This window comes from Chanodichthys erythropterus, chromosome 13, assembly GCF_024489055.1.
Source record: "Chanodichthys erythropterus isolate Z2021 chromosome 13, ASM2448905v1, whole genome shotgun sequence".
Lineage (NCBI taxonomy): Eukaryota > Metazoa > Chordata > Actinopteri > Cypriniformes > Xenocyprididae > Chanodichthys > Chanodichthys erythropterus.
In genome coordinates, this window is record NC_090233.1 from 39,455,450 (window position 1) to 39,472,908 (window position 17,459).

The window sequence follows — 17,459 nt, forward strand, 5'->3', positions numbered from 1 at the left end:
ATTTAGAAAATAGGCTCTTTCTTCTGCTGGACAGAGTGATCACAAAAGAAGATATTTTGAAGAATGTGGGTAACCTCAACAGAAGAAATTCACCCAGGTTTAAAACAACTTGGATTTTCATTTTTGTGTGAACTATTCCTTTAATGTAAATATATTTATTATTGTTGTCTTGTTAAAGGTCCATCTGATCTGTTCATTTTATGTCATTATTTAAATATTTAATTTAATACATTTATTTTTCATATAAGAAGATACAGTTTCTTATTTGAAGTTTTTTTGAGGGGCCCTCAAATAAAATTCTGCTTAGGACCCCATAAAAGTTTGCCTGCCCTAATATTTAGGACGGATAGCATGGAAATTGGGACAAGCATGACCAAAGGTTACATGCAGCGTTTCAGCACAGTGCCACCTACTGTTTAGAAGATATGAAAAAAAAAATATTTTTACTTCTGAACGGTTTGCCCAAAAATCATAAAACTGGTATCTTTTGAGCCATCGCAGCATACTGAGTCTAATGACATCCAATTTTCCCATATTGGCCATTTTTGGTGCTGGCCATTTTAAATTTTGTCACTAATTGGCAGAAGTAAATCCACACAGGCAGGATGCAAACACAGGAAGAGAGAACTAGAAAACTCTGGTGAGAGCGCAGAGCATGAGTAATGGTCTGACAGCAGACAGCAAAACGAGAGGCAGAAATAGGAGCGATAATGCACTGCAGGTGCAGCTGCTCTGATACCTCACTTTGTCTGATTATCTGACAATAAATTAGACCGCCGACAACAACACACAGAGATGAACACAAAGGTCCATCAACCATGACAGAAACTGGTCTTGATTCTTCGAGTGATACCGAGGACAATGATACCAATTATGCCATATTTAGTCAAACTTGTGTGCAAAAACCTAGATTTTCAAACTCCTGGACCGTTTGTCTGATTTTCACCAAAATTGGCTCAGGTCATCTTCAGAGCATGCACGCCGGCTGAAAGTTATTAAAAGCTTTTCAGTTGATCACACCGTTCTTGAATAACGCATCAACAAATTTGATGGCATCTGCCTAGCTTATTCTGAGGCTGTTGCCATATTGACACCAACATTTGTCTGCTCACACTGACCACACAACATCAATTTGGTAAAAGTGTTGGTCAAATGTGATAAGCAATTTAATCATATTACATGTGATTTTTAAAAAAATGATTTTTCAGACATTTTGACTAAAATAATTGAATTACTTTTTGTTGCAGTTTCTGCCCACTGCTGTATTTTTTGTTGTTATTGTTCTTATATATGAGGATCAAATTGACTTCATTGATTTCATAATGATTTTGGCTTGAACTCCTAATCATTCATTCTTTTTCCAGGGGAGACGGATCGTCAATCGACATCAACTGAAAAATCAACGTTTTGGCCCAAATTTAATTTTCTTTAAGAAAGCAACCTTATTGGTGTTGTTTTATTTTCTTTGTTTTTTATGTTTAATTTTATTATAATTTATAATCATTAGTCATTTACATAGTTATCATTCATTTGTTCATATTATTATTGTTATTTGATATACATAATTGATCATTTATTCATATTATTCATTTACATCATTTAATCAGGTTTTGTTCTATTTACAACAATCTGGTGTAATGACAAGCATACAGTAATTACTATTTGGTGATAAGTATCATGCCATGATACTTATGAAGCGTATAAATGACAGGGTTAAATTTTCCATCACCCACCCCTTCCCTACACAGTTTACCAGAGGAGTTAATTGAAAGTCATGGCATAATAATTATTAATGGATTATGGCGGGGAAAAAACAAAAACAAAAAACAATTAGGAGAACCAGTCAGTACAGGTTCACCTCTGGCTATACAGTCAAAATATAATGACAGTAATTAAGTAAATATTTTGGTAACACTTTAGTAAGGGGAAAAATTCTCACTCATTAGCTTGCATATTGGCTGCTTATTAGTACTTATAAAGCACATATTAATACCTTATTCTGCATGATGATAGTCTACATCCCTAAATCCTACCCCATACCTAAACTTAAACACTACAACAACTACTTTACTAACTATTCATAAGCAGTAAGAGTTTAATGAGGCAAAAGTCACAGTTAATAGTGTTCCCCATACCAAAGTGTTACCAATATTTTAACTATGTTGATGAACCGGTAAGATGTATGCAGTGAAATGAAATCAATAAGTAAGGTGTTAAAAATGTAATAGCTAGAGTCAGGCACGTGCACACATAGACAAAAAAGGGGCTTGAGCACCTGCCCTTTTTCTTTCTCGAGAGAAAGTGCCCTTTTTTTTTCTAGGGTGCTTTTTTTTTTTTTTAAATAAATTAATATTCCTCTTTGCGCACAGCTTCCCTGTCAAACAAATATATTTACTGAATAAAACAAATTAAAAAAATACTATATCAGGTCGGCATTGTCGAGTTCAGATGCCCTCACTCCGCGACGCGCCATTCATGCCCGCACGCTCGCGCGCCCCGCCCTACCTCACCCCAGCTCGAGTTTGCTGCTGGCTGAAAACTTGTGACAGCTATTCCCGTGAAAATGCAACTGCTGTCTGGCGATGAGAAGCGAAAAAGAAAAAAAGCTCTAGATAGATGCATCCCGTGCATTTCTTTCAGGTAGGCTAGCCTATGTTCACAAACCTGAAATTTTGGCTATTTATGGTTATTTTTACATGTAACGCTGCATTAATAGTTTGACCACCATCAACGCATCTGCCTGATTTGATACTAATTTATGTTATATTATAATTTCAATTATTTTACTGTGCTATGCATTGCGTTTTGAACCATGGTGAAGATAACTGTAGGGCTGTCAATACCAGAAGAGGATCATTCCATGGACGCACATGAACCGCATTATTAGACAGTTTTCTAAGGATGCATGGTTTATTAAAACTATTTAAAAATCATAATACAGCATTAGCTACATAATTCTATTCTTAAATCTACGCACATGATAATACATCAACAAAAGTTTAAACCCTCGCTCTGTCTTTGCATGTTTGATGTCCACAATACTTTGCCTGATCACTTTTGCCATAAGCTTTCTCTTTGAAGTTTAAGGCCCACATTCTCTTTAAAGCATCTTTGAGAAAATATATTGTGAGCAATATGTGAATAAAATAGATTTTAATTTAAGTGTACAAAATCAGTGTTATTAGGGATCATTCCTGCTTGAACATTAATGTCCTAATAAAAGGTTACTGGATAGGCCTATTCTGAAGCTATAAACAAAAAAACAAAGAAAAAAAAAACTCAAATGGATTTAAAAACTATTGCCCTGTCTGTGACAAAGCTTCTCTTTACAAATAAAAGCTCACCTCAGTGGCCAGACAATCTAGCTACAGTCAACAGACTAAAACATAGAATGGCATTACAACTTTGAACGCTCGAAACCATTTAAGATGATAGTATGACATTAGACCAAGAAAAACAGCCTTGCGTTGCATCACAATTTAATTCCTGCGATGATCTGTGTGTGTGTGTGTGTTGCTTTAAGGCTTAAATTATGATTGGGGTTTCCCCGACCCTTACAACGATAGAGCCGATTATTGAACGCTATTCTTTGTTTTATACTTCTTAAAAGGCAAACTTCTGTCTTGAACATTATACATTAGCTGAACAGTATACTTTCTCTGAAAAAGCTCATTCTGCTTGTTTAGTTTAAAGCAGAGCATTTCTCAGAAATACTTCATTCTAGACTCTAGAGGAAGTCTCATGTCACATGTGACAGTCATGTCAACAAAATGCTACAGTAAACACAGAAACACCTCGCATTAAATTTCCTGCCATACTGGTCATTGCTCTAAAAAATATCAACGTGGTTACAGTTACAACTCTGATGCATTTCTGGGTTCTTTATCTTGTGGCATTAGGTCCTCTATTTGAATGCTGCACAAAAGGTCTGTGTGCTTTACATTCATTTGTAACATATTTCATGAACACTATTTAGAGTAGACAACAGATTTAGGGTAATTAGCTTTGATTAGTTATTTTTCTAAAAAAAAAAAAAAAAGAAAAGAAAAACAGACGTTAATAATGAAGTTATATACAAAATAAGGAAGAGAAAAAACAGTCAGAAAGTCTGGATTTTATCAAGTCAAATGCAATGACTTGCAACTCAGTAAGTGTTGGAATGTAACACACAAAAAAGGAGTAAAACCCCTTAACTTTCCTGCTTAGACTATGGGGAAATAAGGGGAATTCCATGACCCAAGACAGGAACGGTAGAAGCCTTTGCTGAGTAATACCTGCTGAAACTTCCTTACCGTGACACCACAGCCTAATTTCTGGATGGTGAAATCAAACACAAATTCTTCTTCTGTTGAATCAGTGTCTTGATGTCTATTCTGACATCACTGATATTCGGGGGTCAGACATTTCCTAAAATTTGCTGTTGTCCATGGCCTGTTTCCAGTGCCGTGTATCTGTCCATTCATCGGGGTAACAGAAATCGGCACTATTCATGTTTTCACCACAGACTCGCTCTCTCTAGTTTCACATAAATGCAACTGACGCCATCTTGCATCTCATTTAGTGAAAACTTATTGAAATATGGTTGCAGTTAGTCTTGTTGTTGGGCCAGAGAAGAACTGACCACCGACTGTGCCTGGTTTTTCTCCATTCTGTCACCTGATGGAGTTTGGGTTTCTTGCACTGTCACCTCTGGATTGCTTAGATGGAAACACTAATTCAACAATAATATTGAACTGCCTGTAATGATACCATTGTACGAGAACTGAACTGAGCTGAACGACGACATCACTGTTTTCTCCAGAGCTGCTAATAGATAAAATAAGTTTTAATAACATTTTTTACAACTGAAATGAATTGACACAGAACTTAAGCAGGACAATGACACTATTTTCTTCTAGAGCCAAAACACACTTTGTTGCATTATTTTCAAGTTATCACTGTAAAGATGCTTTGAAACGATCTCTATTGTAAAAAACACTATATAAATAAAGGTGACTTGACTCAGGCCAGTTGTTTTGTACATTGTCATGAACTGGTGAATGTGATTTCACCAAATTCAACATGCTCATGGATCACTATGGTTGTTAATCCTGAAACAACATTCCAATCAACCAGTCAGATTTGAGGGACAAATTTACAGTTTATATCAAGTTTAGGCTTACAACAATGGTTAGGTGCTTCTACATCAATTTCATTCACTGATCATTTCCCTCTGATTTTAGAGATAAGTTATGGGTAGGGTTAGGGATAGGGATATGGTTAGGAATACATTTTCAGACAGGAATGTTATTCTGGAATCAACAAAATATGTTGACCCAGGAACATGCAAAATCATGATGCAAAAGCTTTACGATAATATACAGGAAAATTATAAAATAACACAGATTCAGATTAACATGAAAAACATGCACACATTTTAAGATAAAGTATCCTTTTTTAAAGAAAAAAAAAAAGGTTTTGTACATGCATTATTGCATTAAAACATCCATCTTCTTCAGTTTAGGGTTGTTATGACTTGGCAGCATTATGCCAGGATGATGTCATTTTTGACAATGGAAATGAAAGGGATTTCCCAAGAAAGTACATTTAAACCTTACATTCACATTCACATCTTGGTCAAGCATGAGCCGGACCATCTTTCTTCTGTCCTTGGTCTTATTGATCTGCATGGTGTCACAGTTCAGGGTGCATCATCGACTTTTATCTGCTGTCTCTGTGTGTCCTGTCTATATTCTGCAGCTCCTGACCTGGGCAATCAGCGCTGATTATTCGGCATGGGTGCGCACAGATCACAAGCTGATTTCTCTCACCTGTCGCTTATTTTTGTTGTTAGTAGATTGTTTTGTGTGCCTTGTCTTTTGTGTTTGGACCTGTTTTGTGTGTCTTTGTTTTCTTACCTGTTCTACTGCTGTGCCAAGGATGTCTGGACGAGGAGTATACAGCTGGCCATGCGCTTGCTGTTGTGTCTCGTTCCCTGTCCTGTTGGGTATCGCACCTGAGGTGGTCTCCACAGCCTGTGTCCGCAGGTGTCTGTACGGATGGCTCTGGAACTCTCTCAACTCCCTTTGTTGCCTGTTTGTGTGTCACTACACTTTGGATGTTTGTTATACCCAGAAGTGTCAAATTAACTGTTGCACTATCCTCTGCTTTTGAGTTCTCTTCACACATCCTGACACATGGCTTTCACTGAGGGTAAGAGCTTTTTCACATCTTATCATGACATTGAGCCTATATTGTACATGTACTACATGCTTAATGAGTGCATGTTTGAGTACTTGTTTAAATCCAACATCTTTTTGCGTTTTTTGCATAATAGTGAGCAGACAAATATCACAATTCTAACAGGTCACCTAAAGAATGAATAAGTTAGATATTTTACACTCGAGTAACAACATCCATATAGGGTAGCATCTAGTTTTGTCTAGTTTTTTATTAGTATCTCTGGTTTAGGCCAACGGATGTTCATAAGCAAGCGATGTCTGTGCTCCAGAACATATGACAGTCTGCGGCCTGGAAACATCAAGGAGTGGAAAGTGCACAAACCTAGTGCATTCTGTGACAACACTGAGATTGTGTAAGGCATATTGATTATTCAGAATGTTTTTTTGTTTGTGCGTGTGTGTGTGTGTGTGTGTGTGTGTGTGTGTGTGCGTTTTTGTGACATATCAGGACACAAATTTGTATAATGACATGGGGATTACAAGGAGAGGGTGACTTATGAGGACATTACCCCATGTGCCAAATGTGCAGAGGATGCTGAATTTACTTTTACTCCAGTTGACAGTTGTAAAAATGTTTGTGATGTAGGAGGGAAGACAACAGGGTTGGCTTTTGACTACTGGCTGCTTTTTATTTAAGTCACAAAATAAAGGGTGTGCAGACAGGCTCAAAACGGTCACAAATCAACAATAAATCACTCCAACCAAAATAAACACAACAGTCTTGGAGTGTGGCAGCCGGCAGTCCTTCTCTCTCTCACTCGCTCCTGTTTCTCCTGGTGTTTTATACTCTCTCCACGCCAATTACTGCAACAAGAGCGCTTAACCCACTCACTCCCCGCGCGTCTCTTGGCATTCTCCTCCGCTGCAGGGTTCGCTAAACCACGCCCCCCCTTGCCACAACAGTATACTGTATTGTGTGGCATATCAAGTTCATTCTTATTTTTCTCATGCTTTTCTTCTACTGCAAGATCAATTTATAATAGTAAAATAAAAAAAATAAAAAAATCCCTTCAAAAGGTCATTGCTGTATTTTAATGTATCTGCATCTGTACATTTATTTTTCCATAGTAGACCCTGAGCTTCAAAATAATTCCTGAGTATTTTTTTGTTAGTTTTATATGATCTCACTAGTGTAGTCACTAGTGCAGTAGTCTGTGTATTTGTTACGTTTTGTGTGTCTTACGTTTTTGATTTTTGATTTTGTTCTTACGTTTTTGATTTTGTCAGACTAGAATAGGTTTTTGACTAAAACATTTTATTTTGACCTGGAAGTTTGAGGTTTGTACAAATATTTTTGTGCACAAAAAAAAAATTTAAAAAATAAATAACGACTTATTTAGTGATGGCCTATTTCAAAACACTGCTTCATGAAGCTTCGGAGCATAAATGAATCAGCATGTTGAATCAACTGTTCCGAGCGCCAAAGTCACGTGATTTCAGTAGTTTGGTTGTTTGACACGAAGCCCGAATCATGATTTGATACGCAGATTTATAATGCTCAGAATCTTGCTGAAGCAGTGTTTTGAAATCAGCCATCACTGTATAAGTTATTTTATTTTTTTTGGTGCACCATAAATATTCTCGTCGCTTTATAATATTAATATTGAACCACTGTACTCACATGAACTGATTAAAATATGTTTTTAGTACATTATTGGATCTTGAGAGAGGAAAGGTCATTGCTCCCTATGGAGGCCTCACAGAGCATCGGATTTCAACTAAAATATCTTAATTTGTGTTCCGAAGATTAACAAAGGTCTTACGGGTGTAGAACGGCATGAGGGTGAGTAATAAATGACAGAATTTTAATTTTTGGGTGAACTAACCCTTTAAACACTCAATGTTCGGACTCATTACTAAAACGATCACATAGAAAAAATTCAATAGCTTGTATGCTGCTATCATGTGGAATATTAGTATATAATGATTCCACATCTAATGTAACAAGTAATAAGCTTATTTGATTGTGAGGCAATGTAATGGACTGTAATGTTTTAATCATATCCATAGAATCCTGTACAAAAGAAGGAAGACTTTGAACATAGGGTTTTAAAGAAGAACCAATAAACATCAATATTTTTTTTCTGTTAATGAACCCATACCTGCAATAATGGGTCTCCCTGGTGGATTAGCAAGATCTTTCTGATTTTTCAGTAAACATGTAAATTACAGGTGTAATTGGATATTCAACTTTTAAAACATCAAATTCATTTTTCGTTATATCACATATTTTAAGAAAAATGTGTAATGTCTCATGTATTTCATTTTTAAAAATGAAAGTTGGATCACCTTTTAATTTTGTATAAAAAGACGGATTTTCAAGTTCTCGATAAATTTCTTGTTAGCCGTTACGATTTCCCTGGTAAGATACAGACCCTCTTATCTCCCTAAAATAATACGATCTCTGGAGAGCAACTGTGCTTGACTGCATTGAATTAACATTACAAAGTGATGCTTTACTATCACTTTTGCACCCTCAGTTAATGTTGAAGCAATGTTGAGATTTCAACTGCAAATCAATGGTAATATCATTGAATTAACACGAGGTGATGTTGGTTCAATAACATTTGCACCCGCATTTAATGTTGAAACAATGGTGAACAAAAAAATGAAAATCAACATTACACTGATTAATTCTACATCACTGATGTTGAGGCAACATTGAAATTTACAAAAACAATCAATGGTAATATTGTTGAATATACCGATATATAGCCATATCGCACGGCTACGAGTGTGATATTGCGTTTATACAACAGTTCGACGGCTTGAGTGTGTAAAGAACAACAACGGAGTGTCTTTAAAACCCTCTTTTGTGCAGCACTACTTCCTTCCGCCACGGATTCAAATCTCAAGTTGACAGTAGGACCAATGTCACTTTAGAACTAGTAACGAAGGAATGTTGAATCCCTCCATTGAAACTCATTGAATTTTATACAGGTGCTGGTCATATAATTAGAATATCATCAAAAAGTTGATTTAATTCCATTCAAAAAGTGAAACTTGTATATCATATTCATTCATTACACACAGACTGATATATTTCAAATGTTTATTTCTTTTAATTTTGATGATTATAACTGACAACTAAGGAAAATCCCAAATTCAGTATCTCAGAAAATTAGAATATTACTTAAGAATACAAAGAAAGGATTTTTAGAAATCTTGGCCAATTGAAAAGTATGAGCATATAGAGCACTCAATGCTTAGTTGGGGCTCCTTTTGCCTGAATTACAGCAGCAATGCGGCGTGGCATGGAGTCGATCAGTCTGTGGCACTGCTCAGGTGTTATGAGAGCCCAGGTTGCTCTGATAGTGGCCTTCAGCTCTTCTGCATTGTTGGGTCTGGCATATCGCATCTTCCTCTTCACATTACCCCATAGAAAATCTAAGGTCAGGTGAGTTTGCTGGCCAATTAAGAACAAGGATACCATGGTCCTTAAACCAGGTACTGGTAGCTTTGGCACTGTGTGCAGGTGCCAAGTCCTGTTGGAAAATGAAATCTGCATCTCCATAAAGTTGGTCAGCAGCAGGAAGCATGAAGTGCTCTAAAACTTCCTGGTATATGGCTGCGTTGACCTTAGACCTTAGAAAACACAATGGACCAACACCAGCAGATGACATGGCACCCCAAACCATCACTGACTGTTGAAACTTTACACTGGACCTCAAGCAACGTGGATTGTGTGCCTCTCCTCTCTTCCTCCAGACTCTGGGACCCTGGTTTCCAAAGGAAATGCAAAATTTACTTTCATCAGAGAACATAACTTTGGACCACTCAGCAGCAGTCCAGTCCTTTTTGTCTTTAGCCCAGGCGAGATGCTTCTGACGCTCTGTTGTTCAAGAGTGGCTTGACACAAGGAATGCGACAGCTGAAACCCATGTCTTGCATACGTCTGTGCGTAGTGGTTCTTGAAGCACTGACTCCAGCTGCAGTCCACTCTTTGTGAATCTCCCCCACATTTTTGAATGGGTTTTGTTTCACAATCCTCTCCAGGGTGCGCTTATCCCTATTGCTTGTAAACTTTTTTTCTACCACATCTTTTCCTTCCCTTCACCTCTCTATTAATGTGCTTGGACACAGAGCTCTGTGAACAGCCAGCCTCTTTTGCAATGACCTTTTGTGTCTTGCCCTCCTTGTGCAAGGTGTCAATAGTCATCTTATCAACAACCGTCAAGTCAGCAGTCTTCCCCATGATTGTGTAGCCTACAGAACTAGACTGAGAGACCATTTAAAGGCCTTTGCAGGTGTTTTGAGTTAATTAGCTGATTAGAGTGTGGCACCAGGTGTCCTTCAATACTGAACTTTTTCACAATATGAATTAGTGAAATAAATCAACTTTTTGATGACATTCTAGTTATATGACCAGCACCTGTATATCTAGACAATGTGCAGATGAATGGAACTGTAAGTCTTGATTTTCCTGCTAAACAAAAAATAAGATAAAGCGTCCTGCAATAAAGTAATAAAACTTTAATCTGGAAAGAAGATCTCAAAAAGTAGCAATGGACAACGCCTTGCCCCCACTCCTGTTTTTGCCTTTTCATGTTTGGTATCATTTAATTTGTCTCAGTGCGATTGGTAAAACGGTCTCAATTTCATAGCAGTCACTAGAATTATGAAGAAGATGGAAAATTAAGGAAAATTCTGTCTTTTTTTGGGTGGTGTCTCTTCTCCTCTCCCCCAAAACAGGTGTTGGTGTAATAAACATTTACGATCCGTTTGTTCTGGTTCTGGTATAAAAGGTAAAGAGCAAAGCAGTCATGTGGGATCTTCTGCAGGCCCCCACAGAGATGGGTTAATGTCTGAGGACATTCACCCATCCCGGTGTATATGCATTTCTTTGAGTAATTGATGTTATGCATTTATTATTTCTGAATTGGCTTCTAAGTGTCTAATTGTAATGTAATTGGCATGATCCATTTTTACTTGACAAATAAAATGTTATATTTGATTTACTCTGGATTCTTCTGAAATCATTGACCGGTAGATTATTGGAGTCCGTTATTTCCGTAAATCTGCGTCAGGGCAGGTCAAACTAGAGAGCCCCATGAAAGGAGCATGTGGGCACATCATGGGACTTTTTGAGTTTGCCTGTTATTGACTTAGCAAGTTGCAGTATCGTGACTAAGAAATTTTTTTGTTTGAACAAGAACTGTTTTTGTATGAACAAGCATGTGGCGGTTCGACTCAAATGCATTAGTAAACTCTGCACCCTCTGACTAAGAATCATAAACTGGCGAATTTATGTCCGTGAGAACGCATTCGGCCGATGCGAAATTCTCTAAGCGATAATGGGTCCGTAATGAAAGAATAATTGAAAATAAGAGATACCCAGAATAATCAAATATCTAAATTAATACATAAATGATTAATTTCTAATTGGAGACACAACCCTTAGAATAAGAATCATTTGAAATTGGAGTCAGATTAAATGAGTGAAATTAAGTGAACTTCACAGAGACGCTGAAAAGGCATACACGCGTTAACCTTCCCCGTCCTGTGGGAAACCGTCATTGGGCCCATTAGGCGGGCCTTACAGAACTGAAAATATTACTGCTCAAATCGAACTTGTTTTAATTGATTATTTTGCAACGATAATGAAGATTCAATGTTAAGCATTTTTTTATTTGTGAGGTTTTCAATTTAATTTTAATATTTTGGTTAATAGCACCATCAAAAATGAGCACGCCACTGATGTAACTTAGTGATTTATTAAATAATATGTTTGAAAACAAGCAGTTCAGTCACTAAATTAAGCACATTTTAGGTTACTTGAGTTTTTTTTTCACATTGCTGTATTAACTGTACCAGTCTTTACCAAGAAATTCTATTAAAAAATAATTTCTGTCCTCCTGCTGGACAGTTCAATTCTTTATAATAATATAATATGAGCAGTTACAATGATGGTTTGGAACAACCATAATGTGTTTTTGTAGTCAATTTTTAGCAACAGACAGTGTTAAACCATCAAAATTACATGTTTATTGCTTATGAATTTCCCAGATTTTATATACCAGGAGGTTTCGATTTTTCGTGGCAAGGATTTTTTATTAGGCTTACATTATAATATAATAAAATATACTATAATATTTAATGATTTAAACTGATATACAGTATTATATCAGTTTAAATGCTTCCATTTGTTTTAATATATTATAATATGAAAACTGAAGCATTTAAACTGATAGCTAAATATTTTTAAGAAAAGTGTACGTTAACTTGTTTATAGTTATCAAAACATCCCTGAAACCCACACCATCACAGAAAAATCTATCTAAACTGAGATATATCACTTATGTATTTTGAGTTTGCAAGCTACACCTGTGGTGGGAGTGTAATTGTAAATGTCTGTTTTGTTAGCATTCTGTGCACATCATCTGTTATTTCCACCACTTTTCATTAAAACGTGACGTTTTATTTCACATTTCTTTTTGTTTCGCGTTGCCTCTCGTATTAAGGTAGCCTATTTATGTCGCGTTCCAGGCAACCCGTAACCCGTGTTTTTCCAACCTTCTACCTGTGAAAGTGCACTGCCGTGACCAGGGCCGTCGCAAGGGGGGTGCGAGGCCCTGTGCGAAGTTGACTTGCGAGGCCCTCTCTGCAATTGATTTGCGTGCATGTGTGCGGGTATTGCTATAGTAACGAATCCAACTTTCGCGCATCTGTAAAAAAGTGGTTTGACCTATTTCAGATGCTGCAATTAGAATTTAAAATGGAGTGAGTAAAACTCTGTATACAATCTTGACATGTGTGGTAATAGGCTATTGTGCGATCTAGCCTATATGGCATAATGATAACAACAACAACAACAACAACAATAATTAAAAGCGATCTTAGGGAATAATAACTAGCCTAAATGGTAAAATAAGATCTAGGTCTAACTGTAGTTATGAGGTAATCATTTAAAAATATTTTATTTTAAAATGTGCAAACATTCACTCTTATTCATCCAATAGTGAAAACGCAAACGTTTCTTGTCACATTAATTTATGATTTACATGAATCATTATGGCATAATTTAAATTTAAAACGGCGAAATTTCATAGAAAGTTGAGTAGTTTGCATCACTAGATTAGATAATCTATCACTAGGTAGTCTAAAACAGCCTATTAAATCGTTATCAGTTGACACATTTCTACTGTTTAATCGTGTCTACCAGCACATCGCTCACCCTTTTATGCCGGATTATATATTTTAGTCACCACGGCCACTTGTTGAATTTATGCCTCACCTTGAACTTCATCTTGTTGCAACCCGGTGGCCTGGTTAGCCTCAGTGATGTAGGTTGTGTTGCTTGTAGTCGCAGTATTGGCTAGGGCTGTGACGGTAGGCATGACAACCGCGCCACCGCGGTCGTGGAGCGTCACCGGCGGTAGTGTGACGTCATATATAATACATATTTATATATCTCAGAGATCGCGTTAACTGAAAATTTTCCGTCTTTGATGGAATTTTTTTTAGCAGTGACGGAAAAAAATCTGCAGTCCGTCCGTCATTTTGACAGATTATGTAGTTTGTATGTAAGCTTGTAATTCCCACCCCGTCCAGTAGGTGGTGAGCGCGCTCCAGTGTGGCAGCAGAGCGCGAGTTCAGTCTCCAGAATTAAATGAAAACGATGCGCTTGATGGATTACACACAGACGAGCACCCAGTTTAAGTAAACTGTATAATAATAAAGTTACACAGCTTACTTACATAATTAAGTTTTGTTATTTTTCTTGCTAAGTTAATGGTCAACGAATGGCTTTTCTGAGGTATAATGGTACGTGACATTGTTTGCAACACTGATTGAACTGACGTTCGGTAAACTACTGTATCTTTCAACATATTTTTTTAAATTTTCATTCATGTTTATTTCGTTCTGTACAGTAGTAAAGAGGAAAGGATGGTCGCATTCACTCACAATCCGTGACAAGAGTTCAAGATGAAAACTGAAAGTGACGCAGCTAGTCTTTGATCAACTTTCTTTTCATAGTAGGCTATAAATGCATAGCCTACGCCTATTTGCTTATCATGTAAGTTTTCCCTTTCCCTTTCCCCCACCACCGCGACATCTTTCTTTTTAATTCGTTTCCGTTTCTCGCCACCCTGACTCGTGTTTACGAAATCGGTCGCGCTCTCGTGCAGCACCCGACATTTTTTCCTCACAGAGTGAGCAGCTCATAGTGGTGCGAGCATGCAGAACGTAATATCGAAATTTGAAAATTAATAATTATTTGCAGATTTCTTTTCATGTGGCCTTGATTATACATAATTGCGAGACTAATAAAAAAATAGACATAAACTACATAAAATGCAGGCCAGGAGCGAGGCCCTCTAGAGGCGCGAGGCCCTGTGCGGTCGCACACTTGGCACAGCCCTTGCGACGGTACTGGCCGTGACTTCCCACCCGTGAACTCGTACTAGATCGATGTACTCCCAGTTACGAGTTCTGACGTCACATAGCCCGCAAAACTACAATGGCAGCCCCTATGGATGCGCCATTTTCCTCCTCTGTTTCCCGCAAGGAATAAGCACCTTTGGCATAGAAATGAGCATAAGCCCCGTACGGTCCGCCATGTTGGTTTGTTTACACTTTTACGCAGTTTGGCGTGACTTTCCTGGAACGCTACAAAGTCGTGAGTCGTGATTTAAAGTTGTGACTTACGGGCTCAAAAACCTGCCTGAAACGCAGCATTAGTCTACAAACATTACAATATTCTTACCGCGACTGATTTGGCCAGCAGCTCACACGCGCTCAATCGTTCTTTTTCTATGAAACTACTACAATCATTTTCATTGCCTGTTCTCTGCGCAGCAATTATTTCACACGCGCAGGGAACAAGTTAAATATAACAGTCTATCCTTTCAAACTAACATGGAGAACGGGTGATTTCTGGAATTGACCATGCAATTGTTTACTTTCAGCAGATTTTATTTTGTATATGAAGTTGTAACAAGGTCTGATTTGCATTGTTGGGGTAATGCATTACAAGTAATGTGATTTACATAATCAGATTAATTTTAGTAACTAAAGTATCACGTTGCTTTTGAATTTACAACTAAATATGTTTACTTATTTTTCAAATAAGTAATGCAAGTTACTTTGTTTTCCCATTAATTTACTGACAAGTCTCCTGTCCCCATGTTGAGAGAAAACAGGAGTGAGATGCAGAGGCGTTGTTGTCAGGGTTCTGTGTTTCCTGTTGTTACATGTTTTGAGTCTGTTAACAGGGGCACGTTCAAGCTCAAACCGGTGCGCAACGTTTTGCTACGTTTTCCGGGTTGAACGACATGTTTCTTGGAAACGGTGTGCAATGGTGTGCAACAGGTTTGAGATACGTTTTCTCTTGTTTTGTGGGTGTGTCAAAAATCTCAGCCCAATCAGCATCATGCATATAAATCACGCTGTACTAAAGAAACAGCTCTTAAATGTAATTAACATCAAAATTCACAAGATCAAGTATATTGTTTGCGCATGTTTATTTACATTAATGGCAAAATAACTTAAATAATAAGAGCACAAGTATAGATCTGGAACTTCTTTAAGTCTAAATATCATTTAGTAATCGCATTGTCTTCTGGTCCATATCCTTTCCTTAGGAAGGTGTGATAGACACTGATTAATGTGATAAACATAAACAATTCTATACTTATATATTTTGTTATTGTATTGTGGAGTGATACTTTCATAAACTCTTATAAACATAAAGACAAATGTTGGATCACAATAATTAGAAACGGTTTTCACAAATCCCTTCACTCTTTTGAGATGTTTTATTTTGGACGGCAAGGGGCAGTGACTGTAACATCGAGTGTATTTTGCAGTATTAAACACGTATTTACCGACTTCATCAGGCTCCGAAAATTGGATAAAAAGAACACAAAGAATGTCCTTCTCAGCTGCCATAGTTGAATCTCTTGCGTCATCAGAACGGGGTGTTTAACGCACCACCGTTTCCGTTTAAAAAACGTTTTGCAACGTTTTGTCGGGGCTGAACGCAGCCCAAGTTTCCCTGTTCTGTTCATGTATTAGTTGGTTTGTCTTTAGTCACATGATTTCTTTTGTTCAGTTTTCCCGCCACTTGATTGTTTCCTTAGTTACCCTGATTTGAGTTTATTAGTCCCAGCTGTCCCTTGATAATTAGCCTAGTTTGCCCTTCTGTTTTCCCTGTATATAGTCCCTGTATTTGTTGGTTCTTGTTTTTGTAACATGTCTGTGTGTTATGTTTAAGCTTGGTGTACAGTGGGGCAAAAAAGTATTTAGTCAGCCTCCAATTGTGCAAGTTCTCCCACTTAAAGATGAGAAAGGCCTGTAATGTTCATCATAGGTACATTTCAACTAGGAGAGACAAAATGAGAAAAAAAAAAAAAATCCAGAAAAATCACATTGTCTGATTTTTAAAGAATTTATTTGCAAAATATGGTGGAAAATAAGTATTTGGTCAATAACAAAAGTTCATCTCAATACTTTGTTATATACCCTTTGTTGGCAATGACAGAGGTCAAACATTTTCTGTAAGTCTCCACAAGGTTTTTACACACTGTTGCTGGGAGTTTGGCCCATTCCTCCATGCAGAGCTCCTCTAGAGCAGTGATGTTTTGGGGCTGTTGCTGGGCAACACAGATTTTCAACTCCCTCCAAAGTTTTTCTATGGGGTTGAGATCTGGAGACTGGATAGGCCACTCCAGGACCTTGAAATGCTTCTTACAAAGCAACTCCTTCGTTGCCTGGGCTGCGTTCCACTCCAGTTTTAGACACACACTCGCAAACTTCCCTAAACACTTCCCCTCGGGGGAAATCCCTGCCGCCATTTTGAAGTGCGTTCCACTTCGTGAAGTGGACGAGGGAAGTTTACATGGACAGACCCTCGTTTTAACCGAGGGAGCGAGTCTACTTCACATGTACACTTCAGGCAGCTCCATAACCCACAATGCAACACGATTATGACGTCACCGCATATCGCGTTTAATTTACCCTACCACAAACAATTCTATGATATATTAATTATTTTTTTTAAACACACATATATACATATAGGATGCTGTATTAAACAAATTTGTAAGGGGAAAAAATAAATAATAAATCCGCTCCATTGCGGATTCCAAGCGATCAAGAGCTTAGGACGTTCCAGTTCAGCCCATTGCAAAGGTTCCGCCAGTAGTGGGCACTCGTGCAACGTAAGCAATGACGTACATCCGAGTCAACGAGACCGAGGGAAGTTAGCGAGGGAAGGGCTTTTAAAAACCGAACTGG

The 17,459-nt window shown here is 37.5% G+C and overlaps 1 protein-coding gene across 9 annotated transcripts in view; it reads left to right on the forward strand.

Moving 5' to 3' along the window:
* LOC137034295 (uncharacterized) overlaps positions 1–17,459 on the forward strand; it is a 60,642-nt gene that overhangs the window by 38,522 nt on the left and 4,661 nt on the right. For 6 of the 9 annotated variants that reach the window (XM_067407079.1, XM_067407080.1, XM_067407083.1 and 3 more), the window contains one exon: positions 1,365–5,186. The exons of 1 other annotated variant lie outside the window; for it this stretch is intronic. In XM_067407079.1, the coding sequence (XP_067263180.1) occupies positions 1,365–1,432 (68 nt within the window). In that variant the 3' untranslated portion in view covers positions 1,433–5,186. Of the gene's footprint in view, positions 1–1,364; positions 5,188–17,459 lie in introns of those variants that run through there. 2 more of the 9 variants (XM_067407086.1, XM_067407087.1) reach the window with 2 other exon arrangements.